We start from the raw sequence: 18,968 nt of genomic DNA on the forward strand, positions 1-18,968 counted from the left end.
GTCAACCCGTATTTGAATATACTTTTTTTCTTTCCAAGGGAAAATGTGTCTTCTTTGTAACTTTTTAGGAGATACAACGCACGTGGTTCATCATGCCTCCTTCCGGTCCCTGTCATCAGCGAGGCCCGGAAAATTTTAATCCCCCACCGCATCAGTGAGCCTCTAAGAACAGCCCCTCAGGCAGGGTTCCCTGGTTATGCCCCTTCATGAGTGTCTCCCCACCCACAGGACCCCGAAGGACAGAGTTAGCTAATTACAGCGCACCAGGATCCACCTAATCCCTAGCGATTCAAACCTGCATCAGTGCCCCCTATACCGAACTCCTCGGCCACTGTGGCCCCAAAACCATCCGTGGTCAGAGTTTCCCCCAACTCCTGCATCCGGGTTACTGTGACACCGAAAGGTTCGCGCTGTGTCCTCAGACTCCGATTCCTGGGCCGCTGTGCCTCCGTAATCCCACCCTGGGATATTTTGCCCCCAAATTCTGTCCCCCGGCCCTAAGAGCCACAGGTCTCGGCAAATTCCCAAGCCTCCTCCTCCTCAGAGTCCCGTTTCGCTTCCCTCCGCCCCGGTCCTCCTCGGCCGCCACCTGGCCCGGGGCCCGGGGGCCGCGACCGCGCCCGGCTCGCCTCGGCCAATCAGCGACTGCCGCACACCCCCGCCGCGGCCAATCCGCAGCAGCTATGCAGCCCCACCCCCTGGCCGGGGAGACTAACCCCCCACCGCGCCCCGGGCCCCAGCGGGAACCCGGGGCCCGCTCTTCCTTAGCTAGGGAGTCCACGCCCTCTAAGTTCCCCGTCCCCCAAACCCAGGAGTTCGGGCCCCAGCCCCTCCTCCCTCTGACTCAGAGGAGTCTGAACCCCAGCTGCCTCTTCCCTCAGAACTTGTGGAGCCCACCACCCTCCTATTCCTCAGCCGGCGAGGTCAAAATTCCTTTCCCCTAAGGACCAAGAATAACCAAGAGGAGGCCCTTTTCGTTTCGCCTCCTCTACCATTATCTCCTAATAGAGCTTAATTTACTCTCCCCTGCGGGCCTTTTTATTAGCAGGGGTGAAGCCGACCGGCAGTACTTTTCTCAGGAGCCCTCCGGGACGGGCTCCTGCTGCAAGGCCTGCCGGGAGTCGTAGTCCCTGGGGTCAAGACCACTCGTGGGAACGCGTGGGGCTGCAAGGGGCGGGGCGGGGGTTGGCGGGACGCGCTCCCGGCGTGGCAGAACTCAAAAGAGCAGAGGATCAGTGACATGAAGCCTTCTTCCTTCTGGCTGCAAACTACTTTTATGGGAACCTGCGGGGGGTGGTTTGGCACGTTGGTTAGTGGACTTAATGTCTACAGTTGGGGTGTGCATCTAAGAAGCAGGTGGGTCGAAGCTGAAATTTGGGAAGTCCTAGTTAGGAAGGCCCAAGTGGAAACGTGAGAAATCAGGATGGGTCGGTGGGGGGCTCCAAGGGGGTGCCGGGAATGGCCTTGCACCCGTACCCCAGCTCTGCACCCCCGGTCACAAACAGCTCAGTCCCAGTGCAGAAGTTGGCTTCAGAGGCCAGGAACACGGCTGCCGCTCCCACGTCAGCTGGCTGGCCCATGCGACCCAGGGGCTGGGGAGAGACAAGGGAAAAGGGAGATCAAGGGAAGCCCCCGCCTGACTGCTACACCCGAAGCCTCCCATGCCACATGGCTCTGGCCCCCCACTCCTACCTGGGCCAGTACGCCTTCTCGGATTGTGGCTGTGGGGTCAGGCGTGGCGGCGGCCAGCTCCTCCCACAGTGGGGTCCAGATGTTTCCCGGGGAGATACTGTGGGGAGGGAGAAGAGGGGATCAGGGAAGTGTGCCACAAACACGGCCTGGTGGGCTCACTTCCTGCCTTCTCCGCCCGTTCGAGCTGCTCACCAGTTGACCCGGACGCCATATTGACTCTCATCCAGGGCCAAGGCTTTGGTCATGGCTGTTACCGCCCCCTGCGGAAGGTGATGTGGGGGAGAGTTCAGTCCAGGGAAGTTGAGGTTCCTCCTGTTCTCTCCTCCAACCAGGGGGTGTCAAGCTGGGGCCTCAGAATGGGGTAGCCATGCCTTCCCTGAGGGCTTCTATGGGATGCCCCAGGCTCTGTTTCTTGGGAGGCACTGGCTGCAGGTTGTCATGCCTCAGGGCTGAAGTCTTTGGAGGCCCTGGTGGGGAGTGAAGGAAGGGGCAGGGTACCTTGGTGGCCACATAGGGAACTGCCTGGACCTGGCCAATGGCCCCGACCAGACTGGAGATGTTGATGATGTTCCCCTGGCTCTTCCGCAGGTGGGGGAGGGCAAGCTGGGGAGACAGAAGGCCAAGTAAGTCACCTGAGCCCCTAGAGCTGCCCCCAGCCACACTGAAACACACCCTGATGTCTGGGACAATGGCCATTGCTCTGGTATGTTCACTGCTTGGGTCTCTGTGCCTTGTAGGGACAGCATTCCAGAACCCCAGAGAGCATCTTCACTGGTTTGCCCCACGGTCTCAGTGCTTAAGGAGTCTCTCCATGCCTGGAAGGCATTTTTCTCTGCCTCACCTCTACTACCCCTCTCCCTCTCTCTCTCCCCCATCCTTTGTGTCTTTGTCCTCCTTCCCATCCCTGTCCCCCCTTCTCTAGGTCTCTGTCTCCCCACTCTGGGTCTTTGTATGTTACTCAGACTCCTGTCCAGATCGAGACAGGAAAATGCAAGATGGCCGCATATTTTGCAAAAATGAGACGAGACTCTTTTATCCATGAGGGGAAGCCCTGTGGTCCGAATGTGATGGGGGGGGGGGGGTTCGTGACATGCACCCCACTTCATGAAGCTCCCTACCTCCTTGGAGGCCCCTAAACTAATTCTCTCTCCCTCTCCTCCCTCCCTCTCTGTCTCTCAGCTCTTGGACTACACATGACCTTGAATAAACTCAAATTCTATCCTTCCCCTCTCTTTGCTTTGATGGCTGAGCTGGCCGGAGGCAAGACCTGTTCCTGCCACGTAATACTCAAGGGGCGCCTGGGTAACTCAGTCTCTTGAACCACTGACTTCACCTCAGGTCATGATCTCACGGTTCGTGAGTTCGAGCCCCGCGGCGGGCTCCGTGCTGATGGCTCACAGCCTGGAGCCTGCTTTGGATTCTGTGTCTCCCTCGTTCTCTGCCCCTCCCCCGCTCATGCTCTGTCTCTGTCTCAAAAATAAATAAACTTTATTTTTTTTAATGCTTATTTATTTTTGAGAGACAGAGAGAGAGAGAGAGAGAGCACGAGCGGGGGAGAAGTAGAGACAGGGGGAGACACAGAATCCGAAGCAGACTCCAGGCTCTGAGCTGTCAGCACGGAGCCCGACGCGGGGCTCGAACTCACAAACCGTGAGATCATGACCTGAGCCGAAGCCGGACGCCTAACCGACTGAGCCCCCCAGATGCCCCACCCGACCAGCCCTTTCAAACCTTCTCCACTCCCTCAAAAACAGCCTCCACCTATTCTGAGGACTGTAGCTTCAAACACACCCTGAGCCTTCCAACCTCAGGGCCTTGGCATTTGCTGTTCCCTCTGCCTGGAATACTTTTCCTGAGATAGCCAGGGGACTCACCCCTAGGGTGACCAGCCATTCCAGTGTGCTCAGAACTGAAGTGCTAAGGTGTCTGTCACACAATAGTTGCTCAACCAATATCTTTTGCATGAAATGAATGAATTTATTGAGGCTCTATTATGTGCCCCGCCCTGTTGTCAGCTCTTCACGCATATTGACTCATTTAACCCTGAGGACAACCCTAGAAGGAGGGACTATCCATAGCTCCTTTTTCCAGGTGAGGAGACTGACCAGGGGACAGAGGGGACTGTCACTGTGATGATGTCAGGGCCAGCACTTGTGGCCCAGCAGTGAGCAGTCAGGGACCAAAACCCGTAACCAAGAAAAAGAATTTCTGGGTGGTAAGAACTTTAAGAGAAGGGGCACCTGGGGGGCTCAGTCGGTTGAGCGCCCGACTTCGGCTCAAGTCGTGATCTCGCGGTTCGTGAGTTCGAGCCCCGCGTCGGGCTCACTGCTGTCGGTGCAGCGACTTCTTTGGATCTTCTGGCCCCCGCCCTCTCTGCCCCTCCCCTCCTCATGTTCTCTCTCTCAAGAATAAAATACACATTAAAAAAAGAGAGAGAGAGTGAGAAACAAAAGGAAAATAACTTGGAGATACTACGAGCATAAATGCCAGGAGTATGTGGGCCCTGGGCAGGGGTGGGGGGCGGGGGGCATTCTGTTCCTCCCAATTTCTCAGGCCCCACCCACACTTCTATCCTCTCCTTCTCCCCGCTCTCTCATCAGCCTCAGAACCTTCCCTCCCTCAGCCCTGGGCTCGCCCAACCCCTACCCCAGGCCCCGTCCCTGCCTATTTTTTTTTTTCCAATTTTTTTTTAAAGTTTTTTTTTTTTAATTTTTTTTCAACGTTTATTTATTTTTGGGACAGAGAGAGACAGAGCATGAACGGCGGAGGGGCAGAGAGAGAGGGAGACAGAGAATCGGAAACAGGCTCCAGGCTCTGAGCTATCAGCCCAGAGCCCGACGCGGGGCTCGAACTCTCGGACCGCGAGATCGTGACCTGGCTGAAGTCGGACGCTTAACCGACTGCGCCACCCAGGCGCCCCTAAGTTTATTTATTTTCAGCCAGAGACAGAGAGGGCGCAAGCAGGGGAGGGGCCGACAGAGAGGGAGAGAGAGAGAGAAGAGAGAGAATCCCAAGCAGGCTCCACACTGTCAGCGAAGAGCCGGACACAGGGCTTGAACTCCTGAACCCTGAGATCATGACTTGAGGCTAAATCAAGAGTCCACGCTTTAACCAGCCAACCAACCATCCAAACAAGGGACTGACCCACCCAGGCGCCCCTGCCTCTTTCTTTCTTTCTTTTTTTTTTTTTTTTTTTTGCCCATTTCTTTTGTAAACCTTATCACTCTCCACGTAGGTATTGAACTTCCTCCCCACCCCTACCTGGCAAATGTGAGGTCCCTGAGGGCTGTGGCACTGGGCACACAGCTAACGCTCAACAAATATTTGTGGCACATTCCCTGTGACCCCTGCTCAACCCTCCCACACATTCCTTGGCCCATATCCCCCACCCCCACCCCACTCCCAACCAAGGTCACCTAGCACGCATCAGTGTAGCCATATCAAGGACCAGCTGGAACCTTATTGGCCTCCCTTTGGACACCTGCCCAGGGGAGCCTGGCTGTGCAGCCACGCTCTGGCCTGACTCCCATTTCCCCTAAATGTTGGGGCTCCTGGGTCTGCTCTCCGAGCTCTGCCAGGGGAGCCCCCACTTTGCTGGTTTCCCATTTACATCGGAACTGCCTTCTGGAGCTCCTGACCTGCCCCCTTTGGGCATCTCCGTCTGTCTGTCTCCAGTGCAAAACCCCCTCCATCGTCGCCAAGAATCTGCCTCTCTTCCTCATTTCCTACCCAGCTCCTACCCAGCTTCTCAAGCCAGAGACCTGAGGGCCTTCCAGAGCCTCCTCCCTCTCCCAAAGTTCCTTATCCGATCCGTCACTAAGCCTGGCCATTGCGCTTTCTAAGGACCTCTTTAATCCGTACGATTCTCTCCACCTCATTCATTCGCTCAACAAACATTCACTGGGCCCCTGGTACGTGCCAGGTCCTGTGGTAGGTGCCGGGGATACCACAGGAAATGCGATGGGGAGAGATTTCTGCCCTCGTGGAGCCCAGATTCTGGGGGGAGGTAACAGTAAACACATAAAAGTGCCTAATGGAATGTGCTAGAATGTGATCAGGGATAAGGAACAAGAAGTAAAGCAAGATGAGGAGAATGAGACTATTGGGGTGGGTGCGGTTGCAAAAAGGGTGTTCAGGCAGGAGCTGTGGGGAGGTCTTGGAGAAGTCTGGGCCAGGCAGAAGGAACAGCATATGCAAATGCCCCGAGGTAGGACAGACCTGCCTGTTACGCTCAACAAGGCCACTGTGGCCGGAAGTGAGGTCAGAGGAGGAAGAGGGGCCAGACCATGTTAGGGGCCTTGAAGGCCACTTCTTTTTACTTGCACAAATGTTGCTGTCTCCTTTTTTTTTTTCCTTAATTTTTTAAAATGTTTATTTATTTTTGAGAGAGAGAGAGAGAGAGAGAGAGAGAGAGAGACAGAATACGAGCAAGTGAGGGGCACAGAGAGACAGAGATGCAGAATCCGAAGCAGGCTCCAGGCTCTGAGCTGTCAGCACAGAGCCTAAGCTCAAACACATGAACTGTGAGATCATGACCTGAGCCACAGTTGGACGCATAACCGACTGAGCTACCCAGGTATCCTGCCACTGTCTCCTAATTCCTGTTTTCCTGCCCGCCACACTTTGTTTTCTGACTTGATCTGCATGCCAGAGCCAGAGTGATCTTAAAAAAACAATTTTTACGGGTGCCTGGGTGGCTCAGTCAGTTAAGCATCTGACTTCGGCTCAGGTCACGATCCCACGGTCTGTGAGTTCAAACCCTGCACCAGGCTCTGTGCTGTGAGCACAGAGCCTGTTTCAGATTCTCTGTCACCCTCTCTCTCTGGCCCTTCCCTGGTGGTTCTTGTTTCTCTCCAAATAAGTACATAAACTTAAAAAGATAATAAAAATAAAAACTAAAATAGTAAAAGTAATCTCAACACCCAATGTGGGACTCGAACGGATGACCCTGGGGTCAAGTTGGAAGCTCTACCGACTGAGCCGGCCAGGTGCCCCCAGAGTGATCTCTGAACCTGAACGATCTGTTAGTATTAACGGCATCACATCACTTTCTTGCTCAAATACCTCCCATGGCTCCCTACTGATCCTGAGATAAAGACCAGACATCTCAGCATGGTCCTCAGGCCCCCTGTGATCTGCTCCCCGACAACCCCTTGCTCCACTCAGCCCCTCGACCGCACCAGGCTCTCTCCCTGCCCAGCCTCTCCCTGCCCACTGCTCCCAACCTGGAGGGCCACCCCCCCCCCCAACCCCTATTTAACGCTGCTCCTGCTCGTCTTTCACTTCCTCCGGGAAGCCCACCCTGACCCGGAAGGAGCCAGGATCCCTGTCACACACCTCCCAGAACCCAGACGTGTCTCCTTCCTAGCACGAAACACTCACCCATAGAAACTCATCTCTGCATTTAGGCACAGACGCCGGACTACTCGGGACTGTAAACTCCACAAGGGCAAAGACCACGCGGTGCGTCCCCAGCACCCACAACGCTGCCCGACACCTCCCGAATGCTCAGGATTTGGTGAATAAATAGATGAATGAGCGGAAGTCAGATGCTTAACCAGCTGAGCCACCCGGGAGCCCCTATACTACTCTATTTTGTTTTCTTTTTAATTTGAGAGAGAGAGAAAGAGAGTGAGCGGGTAGAGGGAGGAAGAGAGAAAGACAGAGAGAGAATCTTAAGCAGGATCCGAGCTCAGCACAGAGCCCAGTGCAAGGCTCGACCCCACGACCCTGGGCTCATGACCTGAGCCGAAATCAAGAGTCGGATGCTCGACCGACTGAGCCGCCCAGGCGCCTGGAGAATGTTCTTGTTTTTAGGAAATACACCCCAAAAGACTGAGGGGTAAATGGACATCATGCTTGCGACTTACCCTCAAGGAGAGGTAGGAAAATAAAGCAAACAGGATAAAATATTGACAATCGGGAGTCTGGGTGTACTGACAATATTTTGTAAGTCTTAAATTATGTCAACAAAAATCAGTAAACATTCTAATCCGTTGGTAGAGTTCATGAAGTTCCCACTGATGAAATTATATGATGTCTGGGTAGGGGATGGCAGGGGCAATGGATAGAACAGTTTAATAAAATGCTTCTAATTGCCAAGCTGGCAGTGGAGACGGAGAGGACTGTCTTTCGTTCTTGAAACACATCCCAGGGGCGCCTGGGTGGCGCAGTCGGTTAAGCGTCCGACTTCAGCCAGGTCACGATCTCGCGGTCCGTGAGTTTGAGCCCCGCGTCGGGCTCTGGGCTGATGGCTCGGAGCCTGGAGCCTGTTTCCGATTCTGTGTCTCCCTCTCTCTCTGCCCCTCCCCCGTTCATGCTCTGTCTCTCTCTGTCCCAAAAATAAATAAACGTTGAAAAAAAAAAAAAAAAAAAAGAAACACATCCCAGTGGTTTCTGCCCCAGGGCCTTTGCACACTCTTTCCTTTGTGACTAAAACATCCTGTGCCCTACTTCTCCGCTTCCTTCCCTCCCACTCAGGGCTTAGCTCAACCCTCGCCTTCTCCCTTCTGCCAGGCTTCATTTGCCCCACATGTATCTCAGTGACCTCAACCTGGGTTAGATACAGTGGCCACAGGAAACAGAACGGGGTGATGTTCGCGATAAGCAATAAAAATGTGCAGGCGGTAAACTCGGTGCCAGGCATGTTCTAAGGGCTCCGGGTTATTCAATTTACCCTCGCTTGGTTCGCAGAACAGCCCCGCGAATCGTGTACCACGATGAGCCTCATTTTGCAGGTGAGAAACCTGGGGCACAGAGAGACGCTGCAGGTAGGAAGTGTCGGGGAACTTCGGCAGGCGGGCGTCAGATCTGGGCGTCAGATCTGGGCCGCTGACTCCCCCATGAGGATTCTGTACCAGCCGCTCACGGGTAACAGAGTCGGAGCGCGCAGGAGGGGGAGGTGGGGACTGGGGAACCACGGAGAGCCGCGCCCCATGTAGCACACTGTCGCTCTGCCCCCCTGGGGGTCCCGTGTGCCACCCTTTCAAGAGCAACAGGACATCTGGCCGTTTGTGGGAAATCTCTCTCTCTGGAAACGCTGGGAACTGGATACTACATACCGAGATACGATATACAGTAAAACCTTGGGCCGCGGGCCTAGTTCGTTCCAGAAACAGGCTTGTGAGCCAAGGCACCTGAATACCAAAGGGGGGTTTCGAGCACCAGCGGCTCAGTCGTCATCACGTGATCGTGCTCCGCGACACGTGCGACCCCGTAATGCAAGGCGTCGCTCGTTTATCAAGTTAAAATTTATTGGAAACGTTTGCTCGCCTTCCAAACAAACAAATAAACAAACACTCGCGGGACGAGTCACCTGCAACCCAAGGTTTCACTGTATGTACAATATGCCCTTTACGGGCTGATGTTGTTGCGTGTCTATTGTACGGGGGTGGCAATCGCAGTGGCAAACAGAAGTTAGGCACAGGAAGGGGGGGTTCATGGGTGAAGCAAGGGCGCCCAGCAGCCCGGAACCACTTCGCCTAGATCTCAGGGGAGACCTGGAGGTCGCGCCCGAGTTTCCCCACACCCGTGACCCCTGGCCCACTCCTGGGCCTCCTCCCCTCTCTGTCTACACTGGCTTTTCCGACCAACTCCAGCCTCCAGGCCTCCACTCTCACCCCAGGCCCGAGAATCCCACTCAGACATCGGGTGGGCACCCCCCCGCCCCACGCAAAAGGTCCCCACCCCACCCCACCCCCCCCCCCCCCCGCTCCTCCCCAGGCTTCCGGGTCACAGTGGATGACAGCTCAGTCCTACCAGTTGGTGGGGGTAGGGGTGGGGGAAAAAAAACCCAAACCCCACGCCTTTCGGTCTCAAGCCCACCCGCACATCTGGTCTGCGAGGAAATCCTGACATTCTAGCTTCGAAAGGGAGCCAGAAGCAGACCAGTTCTCATCAAATCCACGGCCACGAGCCTGGTGGGATTCGAATCACCGGCCTGGACCATCTGGTCAACCCCTTGGCTGGGCCCAAGGCCTCCGCCCTCGCCCCTGCCTGTTCCTCATATGGCCACCAGAGGGCGCCAGTTCCGCTTACGGAGCTCACTTGGTTGCCTTCAGGCTCAAGTGTCAAAGGCAAGTCCTCACCCAGCCTGACAAGGTTCGATATGATCTAGGCCCTTTTGTCCCCGTTCTGTCCTCACCTCCGGCCCTCTCCCCCTTGCTCACCCTGTTTCAGTCACACTGGCCTCCACACTGCTCTTCCTATACCCTGATCAGCGCCACCCCAGGGCCTTTGCACTGGCTTTTCCTCTGCTGGATTGCTCTGCCCCACACACATTCTTGAAGTCTGGCTTAAATGTCACTTCTCAAAGAAGTCTCTTCTGACCACCCCACCCTGTCTAAAAGAGTACACACATACCCGAAAAAACAAAACAAAACAAAACAAAACAAAACAAAACAAGGGGCGCCTGCATGGCTCAGTCGGTTAAGCGTCCGACGTCGGCTCAGCTCATGATCTCACAGCTTGGGAATTCGAGCCCCGCGGAGGGCTCTGTGCCGACAGCCTGGAACCTGCTTCGGATTCTGTGTCTCCCCCTCTCTCTGCCCCTCCCACGCTCATGTTCTGTCTCTCAATAATAAACGTTAAAAAAATTTTTTTAATATTAAAAAAAAAACCCCAAGGGGCGCCTGGGTGGCTCAGTCGGTTGAGCGTCCGACTCTTGGTTTCGGCTCAGGTCACGATCTCACGGTTCGTGAGTTCGAGCCCCGCATCGGGCTCTGTGCCGACAGTGCGGAGCCTGCTTCGGATTCTCTCCCTCCCTCTCTCTCTGTCCCTCCCCTACTTGCTCCCTTTCTCTCGCTCTCAAAATAAATAAATTAAAAATAAATAAATAAAAATGAAAATTTAAAAGGAAGGTTCTGGAAGGTCCTCAAGGACACCGGGCTGCGTAGCCACGCGGTCAGTTCTAACAGGGGTTTGCACCCACCTATTTTCTTTTTTTTTTTTTTTTAATTTTTTTTTTCAACGTTTATTTATTTTTGGGACAGAGAGAGACAGAGCATGAACGGGGGAGGGGCAGAGAGAGAAGGAGACACAGAATCAGAAACAGGCTCCAGGCTCTGAGCCATCAGCCCAGAGCCCGACGCGGGGCTCAAACTCACGGAGCGCGAGATCGTGACCTGGCTGAAGTCGGACGCTTAACCGACTGCGCCACCCAGGCGCCCCTGCACCCACCTATTTTCTACAAAGAACGGAGTCCTTTTGGAGTCAGATCAAACCGAGGCAGAGGAAACGCTCTGCTCTGAGGGAAAGTGGGTCTGACAATCTCATCGTCAGGAGGCCACCCGGGCCTGCAGCCCTCACCTTGGTCAGGGTGTACATCCCCAGCAGGTTCACCTCTAGCAGCTGCCGGAAGCCCTGGGCAGAGGTCTCCTCGGGCCGCTGTGGAGGCGGATCTAAGGGTAGGGGTGGGAGACAGAGAGACAGAGAGAATGAGGGAGTGACACAGAAACCAGGGGAGGGAAATAGGGGTATGGGAGGGAGGGGTCAGAGGGTGGCAGTGTGGCAGACGAGAGGGTCAGGGATCTTGAAAAGGAACGAAGGTTGCATAGCAATTCATCAAAAAGCAGTCTCAGGCCAGCAGACGCAGGCTCCAATATGAGCCCTGCCACTTCCTGGCTGTGTGACCTTGGGCCAGTCACTTTGCCTCTCTGTGCCTCGGTCTCTTCATCTACAGAACAAGGATAACATGTAGCTCTTGGGCTTAGAAATTTCACGAGTTTGGGGGCGCCTGGGTGGCTCGGTTGGTTAAGCGACCAACTCTCGATTTCGGCTCAGGTCACGATCCCACGGTTCATGAGTTCAAGCCCCTTGTTGGGCTCTGTGCTGCCAGCACGGAGCCCGCTTGAGATTCTCTCTCTCTCCCTCTCTCGTCCCCTCCCCCGCTGGTTCTCACTTTCAAAATAAATAAAATCTTAAATTAAAATGTGTCCTGAGTCAGTATTTGTGCCCGACGCTTCGCACCAAAATGTAGTTGTTAAATAAATAGGAGGAATTGGTGGGGGGAGGGGTAGTGGTTAGAGGGACAGAAAAATCAATGTTCAGAAGACAAGGAGTTAGAGAGATAGGGAGTGGGAACAGGGGGGCAAGACAGGCAGTGGGAGGAACGCGCCCTGGATGCTCCAAAGGCTTTAGGAGACAGGGGGATGAAGGCACAGAGGGGAACAAAACCCAGGATGCCGGGTAGAAAACTCAATATGGCGGGCGGAAAATTGAAGGACTCTTGGGTTGTCTTCCCCCGGGGCCTAGGGCTTGTGGCTTTGCTTCCTTCGGGGATCTGCTCAAACATCTTCAGAGAATCCACACGGGATCCTGTTTAACACAGCCCCTGCCATTCTCTAGGCCCTCGATCGTCTTTTTTTTTGTTTTTTTTTGTTTTTTTTTTGCTTTGCTTTGCTTTATTTTTAAAGTAAGCTCTACTCCGAACATGGGGCTTGAACTCACGACCCAGAGATCACGTGCTCTACCTACTGAGCCGTCCAGGCGCCCCAGTTTCTTCATAGCCTGTATCACCACTAACCATGCTAGCATAGACAGTCGGTTCTCATTATGGGAGGCAGTCGCGGTCTATAAAATTCCAGCGAATACTGAATCAGCGAATACCGATCCATTGCTCTTAAGGGAAAGAGTCACGTGCTATATAATACTACGTAAACGTTATGGACTAAATGTATCCCCCGCCCCAAATTCGTGTGTTGAAATCCTAACCTACGGTGTGGTGGCATTTGGAGGTGAAGTCTAGGGGAGGTGATTTTAAGCCTAGAGGATGGACCCCTCATGAATGGGATTCGCGCTCTTAGAAAAGAGACCCCAGGGGCGCCTGGGTGGCTCAGTCGGTTAAGCGGCCAACTTCGGCTCAGGTCACGATCTCACAGCTCCTGAGTTCGAGCCCCGCATCAGGCTCTCTGCTGACAGCTTGGAGCCTGGAGCCTGCTTCGGATTCCGTGTCTCCCTCCCTCTGTCCCTCGCCTGCCCCCCTGCTCACACTCTGTCTCTCTCTCTCTCTCTCAAAAGTAAATAAATATTAGGGAGAGAAAAAAAGCGCTAAGTGATTGACCTGAGGCTGCCTGGCACACAGGTGCCAAAGCTGGGGTTCTAAGCCAGCCAGCTCTGTGCGCTGCACCCGTGTCTGTCCCCTGGGCATCTCTCTGTTTGAGATGGGAAACCAGAGGGCACAGGTCTTCCTTGTTTGGCTTCAACTGGGTACACGCACTACAGGCAATTTGAGTTTTTGCCACTTCCACGAACACCTAGAAGGTTCCTGGGGTGGCACAGAAGCTCTTCTTGTGGCTTGGTGAGTTCACAGACACGAAGTCCACAAACAAGGAGGATTCACCGTGTCTTTTCCGGTCTGTTTTCTTACTTTAGAAGGTAAACCCCACGCGGCCCGGAATGTTTTGTCTCTTTTGTTCACTGCTAACTCCCCAGTCCCTAGGAAAGGACCTGGGACATAGGAGGCACTCGGTAAGTATCTCTTGACTGCACAAAGGGCACAGAGAGAGAGGATGAACTGGTTATCTGACATCTTGATCCTTACAATATAGGGCAGCAAATGTGGCCCAGAGAGGGTAAGCCACTTGCTTAAAGTTGTTCAGCCAGGCAAGGCGTGGGGCGGAGGGAGGGGGAGGAAGGGGCCGGGGGGGGAGGTGTCTCTCTTATCATGGCCTTGCTGTGTGCCCTCAGTGTCATCAGTTCACCTCGCTGAGCCTTGGTTTGCCAACATGAGGGAGCCTTATGAAAGGTAGTTATTAAGCCCACGGCATTTTACCTTCAAAGCCACCAGACTGAGACCTAAAAACGACATGCATGAGTGTGTCTTTACAGTCATCAGCGGAGGGAAGGGCCGACGATGACGTCAGGCTACAAGACGGAAGCTGTTTGCCCCAGATGATTCTCGTAATTACGAGGCTGGGTGGTTTACCTGACTCCCAACAGCGCTACGATGGTGATGATCATTATCGGCATTCCCATTCTAGAAATCTAGGAGCTGAGGCTTGAAGAGGTGAGGGCACAGGGCTGGGGGCACACGGCAGGGAGAGAACGGAGCAGGGATGAAAACTCCAGGCATCGAGGATTCCAGAGCGACACCACCCCATCCAAGTGGACGCAGAGGGGAATGGGGAAGACAAAGGGGAAACTGAGGCACGGGAGGAAGGGACGGGAAGCCAGGGAGCGGGCTGACACCAGCGGAGAATGGCCTTGGGCCTCACAACTCACGGTAGCCAGCGTTGTTGACCACACAATCCAGGCGGCCAAATCGGCGGACGGTCTCAGAGATGAGGACCTGAGGACAAAGACGTCTTGTGAGGGAGCAGCACTGGCACCCAGGCCTGACAAGCCCGGACTCCCAAAGGCAAGGTGGGGGGGGGGGGGAAGCTGGAGTCACAGCCGAGGGGGACAGGAAGTGGGGGACTCCCCCAAGTCACTAAGGATGACAGGAGAAGAGGAGACAGGAGGCCAGGGATGCCAGAGAGCAGAGGGCTGGGTATACGCACACTGTCGTCCATGACTCCAGAGACCTGGGGGAGGGGTGCTGGGACGGGGGTGGGGGCTGGTGGTGGGGACATCGGAGAGACACTGACTAAAGGGAGGGGATAGGGGTGCCTGGGTGGCGCAGTCGGTTAAGTGTCCGACTTCAACTCAGGTCACGATCTCGCGGTCCGTGAGTTCGAGCCCCGCGTCGGGCTCTGGGCTGATGGCTCGGAGCCTGGAGCCTGTTTCCGATTCTGTGTCTCCCTCTCTCTCTCTGCCCCTCCCCCGTTCATGCTCTGGCTCTCTCTGTCCCCAAAATAAATAAACGTTGAAAAAAAAAATTAAAAAAAAAAAAAAGGGAGGGGATAGAGGGGCTCCTGGGCGGCTCAGGTCACGATCTCTCCGTTCTCGGGTTCGAGCCCCACGTCAGTGCAGAGCCTGCTTGGGATCCTCCCTCCTTCTCTCTCTGCCCCTCCTGTGCCCGTGCTCTCGCCCTCTCTCAAAATAAATAAGTCAACTTAAAAACCCCAGAGGCAGAAGGGGAAAACCTCTCACAGCTGGAGATCCACCGGGAGGGAGGTTTTTGTTCTGATCTACGTGACTGGTGTGATGAGAGCCTTGAAGAAGGAAGATACAAAGAGAACCTTCCCAGGAGACCCAGAACATGGCCAGCAGAATCAGGGAAAGCCTTGATATGAGGCTGAGCCGAAACCTTTGTGACCAGGCAGGGGACAAGAACAGCTCACCCTCATATCTTCCTCCTGAGTCACATCACATCGAAGAAAGAGAGTTCCAGCAAGCTCTTGCTCCAGGGCCCGGCCCCCAGACTCTGCAGGGAGAGAAAGGCTGGGGGTCCTGACTCCTGGGTCTGAGGGAGGAGGGGCCTGGGGCCTGGACTCCTGGGTCTGAGGGAGGAGGGGCTGGGGGCAGGACTCCTGGGTCTGAGGGAGGAGGGGCTGGGGGCAGGACTCCTGGGTCTGAGGGAGGAGGAGGCTGGGGCAGGACTCCTGGGTCTGAGGGAGGAGGGGCCTGGGGCCTGGACTCCTGGGTCTGAGCGGGGAGGGGCTGGGGTCTGAAATCCTGGGTCTGAGGGAGGAGGGGCTGGGGGCCTGATTCCTGGGTCTGAGGGAGGAGGGGCTGGGGGCAGGACTCCTGGGTCTGAGGGAGGAGGGGCTGGGGGCAGGACTCCTGGGTCTGAGGGAGGAGGAGGCTGGGGCAGGACTCCTGGGTCTGAGGGAGGAGGGGCCTGGGGCCTGGATTCCTGGGTCTGAGCGGGGAGGGGCTGGGGTCTGAAATCCTGGGTCTGAGGGAGGAGGGGGCTGGGGGCAGGACCCCAGGATCTGAGGGAGGAGGGGGCTGGGGCAGGACTCCTGGGTCTGAGGGAGGAGGGGCTGGGGGCAGGACTCCTGGGTCTGAGGGAGGAGGGGGCTAGGGGCCCCCCGACTCCTAAGACTAAGGGAGGAGGGGGATGGGGGCAGGACTCCTGGGTCTGAGGGAGGAGGGGCTGGGGGCAGGACTCCTGGGTCTGAGGGAGGAGGAGGCTGGGGCAGGACTCCTGGGTCTGAGGGAGGAGGGGCTGGGGTCTGAAATCCTGGGTCTGAGGGAGGAGGGGGCTGGGGGCAGGACTCCTGGGTCTGAGGGAGGAGGAGGCTGGGGCAGGACTCCTGGGTCTGAGGGAGGAGGGGCTGGGGGCAGGACTCCTGGGTCTGAGGGAGGAGGGGGCTGGGGGCAGGACTCCTGGGTCTGAGGGAGGAGGGGGCTGGGGCAGGACTCCTGGGTCTGAGGGAGGAGGGGGCTGGGGGCAGGACTCCTGGGTCTGAGGGAGGAGGGGCTGGGGCCTGGACTCCTGGGTCTGAGCAGGGAGGGGCTGGGGTCTGAAATCCTGGGTCTGAGGGAGGAGGGGGCTGGGGGCAGGACTCCTGGGTCTGAGGGAGGAGGGGCTGGGGCCTGGACTCCTGGGTCTGAGCGGGGAGGGGCTGGGGTCTGAAATCCTGGGTCTGAGGGAGGAGGGGGCTGGGGGCAGGACTCCTGGGTCTGAGGGAGGAGGGGGCTGGGGGCAGGACTCCTGGGTCTGAGGGAGGAGGGGGCTGGGGGCAGGACTCCTGGGTCTCAGGGAGGAGGGGCTGGGGGCAGGACTCCTGGGTCTCAGGGAGGAGGGGGCTGGGGGCAGGACTCCTGGGTCTGAGGGAGGAGGGGGCTGGGGCAGGACTCCTGGGTCTGAGGGAGGAGGGGCCTGGGGCCTGGACTCCTGGGTCTGAGCGGGGAGGGGCTGGGGTCTGAAATCCTGGGTCTGAGGGAGGAGGGGGCTGGGGGCAGGACTCCTGGGTCTGAGGGAGGAGGGGCTGGGGGCAGGACTCCTGGGTCTGAGGGAGGAGGGGGCTGGGGGCAGGACTCCTGGGTCTGAGGGAGGAGGGGCTGGGGGCAGGACTCCTGGGTCTGAGGGAGGAGGGGGCTGGGGGCCAGGACTCCTGTGTCTGAGGGAGGAGGGGGCTGGGGGCAGGACTCCTGGGTCTGAGGGAGGAGGGGGCTGGGGCAGGACTCCTGGGTCTGAGGGAGGAGGGGGCTGGGGGCAGGACTCCTGGGTCTGAGGGAGGAGGGGGCTGGGGGCAGGACTCCTGGGTCTGAGGGAGGAGGGGGCTGGGGCCCGACCCCTGGGTCTGAGGGAGGAGGGGGCTAGGAGCAGGACTCCTGGGTCTGAGGAAAGAGGGGCTGGGATAGGACCCCTGGGTTGAGGGAGGAGGGGGCTGGGGGCCTGAACTGGGTCTGAGGGAGGAGGGGCTGGGGGCAGGACTCCTGGGTCTGAGGGAGGAGGGGCTGGGGGCAGGACTCCTGGGTCTGAGGGAGGAGGAGGCTGGGGCAGGACTCCTGGGTCTGAGGGAGGAGGGGCCTGGGGCCTGGACTCCTGGGTCTGAGCGGGGAGGGGCTGGGGTCTGAAATCCTGGGTCTGAGGGAGGAGGGGGCTGGGGGCAGGACTCCTGGGTCTGAGGGAGGAGGGGGCTGGGGGCAGGACTCCTGGGTCTGAGGGAGGAGGGGCTGGGGGCAGGACTCCTGGGTCTGAGGGAGGAGGGGCTGGGGGCAGGACTCCTGGGTCTGAGGGAGGAGGAGGCTGGGGCAGGACTCCTGGGTCTGAGGGAGGAGGGGCTGGGGGCAGGACTCCTGGGTCTGAGGGAGGAGGAGGCTGGGGCAGGACTCCTGGGTCTGAGGGAGGAGGGGCCTGGGGCCTGGACTCCTGGGTCTGAGCGGGGAGGGGCTGGGGTCTGAAATCCTGGGTCTGAGGGAGGAGGGGGCTGGGGGCAGGACTCCTGGGTCTGAGGGAGGAGGGGGCTGGGGGCAGGACTCCTGGGTCTGAGGGAGGAGGGGCTGGGGGCAGGACTCCTGGGTCTCAGGGAGGAGGGGGCTGGGGGCAGGACTCCTGGGTCTGAGGGAGGAGGGGGCTGGGGCAGGACTCCTGGGTCTGAGGGAGGAGGGGCCTGGGGCCTGGACTCCTGGGTCTGAGCGGGGAGGGGCTGGGGTCTGAAATCCTGGGTCTGAGGGAGGAGGGGGCTGGGGGCAGGACTCCTGGGTCTGAGGGAGGAGGGGCTGGGGGCAGGACTCCTGGGTCTGAGGGAGGAGGGGGCTGGGGGCAGGACTCCTGGGTCTGAGGGAGGAGGGGGCTGGGACCAGGACTCCTGGGTCTGAGGGAGGAGGGGGCTGGGGGCCAGGACTCCTGGGTCTGAGGGAGGAGGGGGCTGGGGGCAGGACTCCTGGGTCTGAGGGAGGAGGGGGCTGGGGGCAGGACTCCTGGGTCTGAGGGAGGAGGTGAGGACTGAGGGAAGCTCACTCACCATCTTTGTCACAGATGACCACTTGAGCCCCGCTTTGCACTGAGAATAGGAGAACAGGTTACTCCAGCACAGACCTGGCAAAGGCCTCTGCTGCCCTCTGGTGGCCACTTGGAGTGGGGGGCCTATCCTATCTTCCCAACAGTTCCCCCTCGTGACCCCAAAGTCTCATGACGATCCTCTAGAGCAAAGGGCAGAAGACTTGACCCATATTCTCCCTGGCCACTCCAGGTGCCCGCTGGGGTTCCTGAGCCCCCAACCCTGGGTTCCAGAATAAACCCCAAAGCTGCAAGCGACATTCTCCAACCACCGACTTCGTAGTTACAGTCACTGAGACCCAGAGAAGGGGACTAACCAGTTTTGGAGACCTGCCAAAAGCTCAGGCCCCAGGCTAACACTGCCTACTCCTTCATTAGCGTTGCCAAATGAGTTTTTATAGGATCCAAATCTCCACTCCATTACTGCAGGTCCCCACCCCCACTCGTTCCCAGGGTCTCTCCTCTCCCAGATTCCAGTGTTCCCGCACAGTCAGACCCCCTACTCACCGAAGGCCCTCACAATCCCGGCTCCGATGCCGCGCCCGCCCCCTGTCACGACCACCACCTTCCCGGCATAGCGCGTTCCCGTGGCCATTCTGCTTCTGTCCTCCTCTCCCTTTCACTCGCTAGGTGCCTCTTTCCACCTCCAGAGTCAGGGTTGAGGCCGTGGAGTCAGCCCATAAATAGGGGTTGGATCCTGGAAGCCCGGCCCTGGGGGGGGGGGGGGGGCGTTGCCAGGAAGGGCAGAAGCCTGGAAGTTTGGCCCCAGACCCCTCCTCCCTCAGACCCAGAAAGCCAGGCTGGAGCTGCCTCCTTTTCTAGACCAACAGGTTCGGGGCCCCTGCTCTCTTCACTCCTCGGGACGCTGGAGTCCACGACTCCAGCTCTGCCCCTAAGAGACCCCAGTGTCACAACCCCAAACAGACAGAGAGAAAGCTATTGA

At 57.5% G+C, this 18,968-nt stretch overlaps 1 protein-coding gene across 1 annotated transcript; it reads right to left on the minus strand.

The window, feature by feature from the left end:
• Positions 1–1,255: 1,255 nt before the first annotated feature.
• Positions 1,256–18,958, minus strand: HSD17B14 (hydroxysteroid 17-beta dehydrogenase 14). Its single transcript, XM_047836648.1, has 9 exons — positions 18,533–18,958; positions 17,991–18,029; positions 14,913–14,995; positions 13,912–13,978; positions 10,999–11,090; positions 2,191–2,295; positions 1,885–1,952; positions 1,693–1,789; positions 1,256–1,592 (listed from the first exon to the last, which is right to left on the minus strand). The coding sequence occupies exons 1-9, from the start codon at positions 18,618–18,620 to the stop codon at positions 1,419–1,421; spliced, it is 813 nt and encodes a 270-aa protein (XP_047692604.1). The 5' UTR covers positions 18,621–18,958; the 3' UTR covers positions 1,256–1,418.
• Between the last annotated feature and the right edge of the window lie 10 nt (positions 18,959–18,968).

This window comes from Prionailurus viverrinus, chromosome E2 (genome assembly GCF_022837055.1).
Source record: "Prionailurus viverrinus isolate Anna chromosome E2, UM_Priviv_1.0, whole genome shotgun sequence".
Taxonomy (NCBI): domain Eukaryota; kingdom Metazoa; phylum Chordata; class Mammalia; order Carnivora; family Felidae; genus Prionailurus; species Prionailurus viverrinus.

Bases quoted from the DNA above. Each gene is read 5' to 3' on its own strand.
- HSD17B14 (XM_047836648.1), bottom strand. From the start codon at position 18,620: ATGGCCACGGGAACGCGCTATGCCGGGAAGGTGGTGGTCGTGACAGGG. The intron at 1,953-2,190 runs GTACCCTGCCCC...CACCTTCCGCAG, and splicing joins TTCCCTATGTGGCCACCAAG to GGGGCGGTAACAGCCATGAC. The intron at 1,790-1,884 runs GTGAGCAGCTCG...CCCTCCCCACAG, and splicing joins TATGGCGTCCGGGTCAACTG to TATCTCCCCGGGAAACATCT.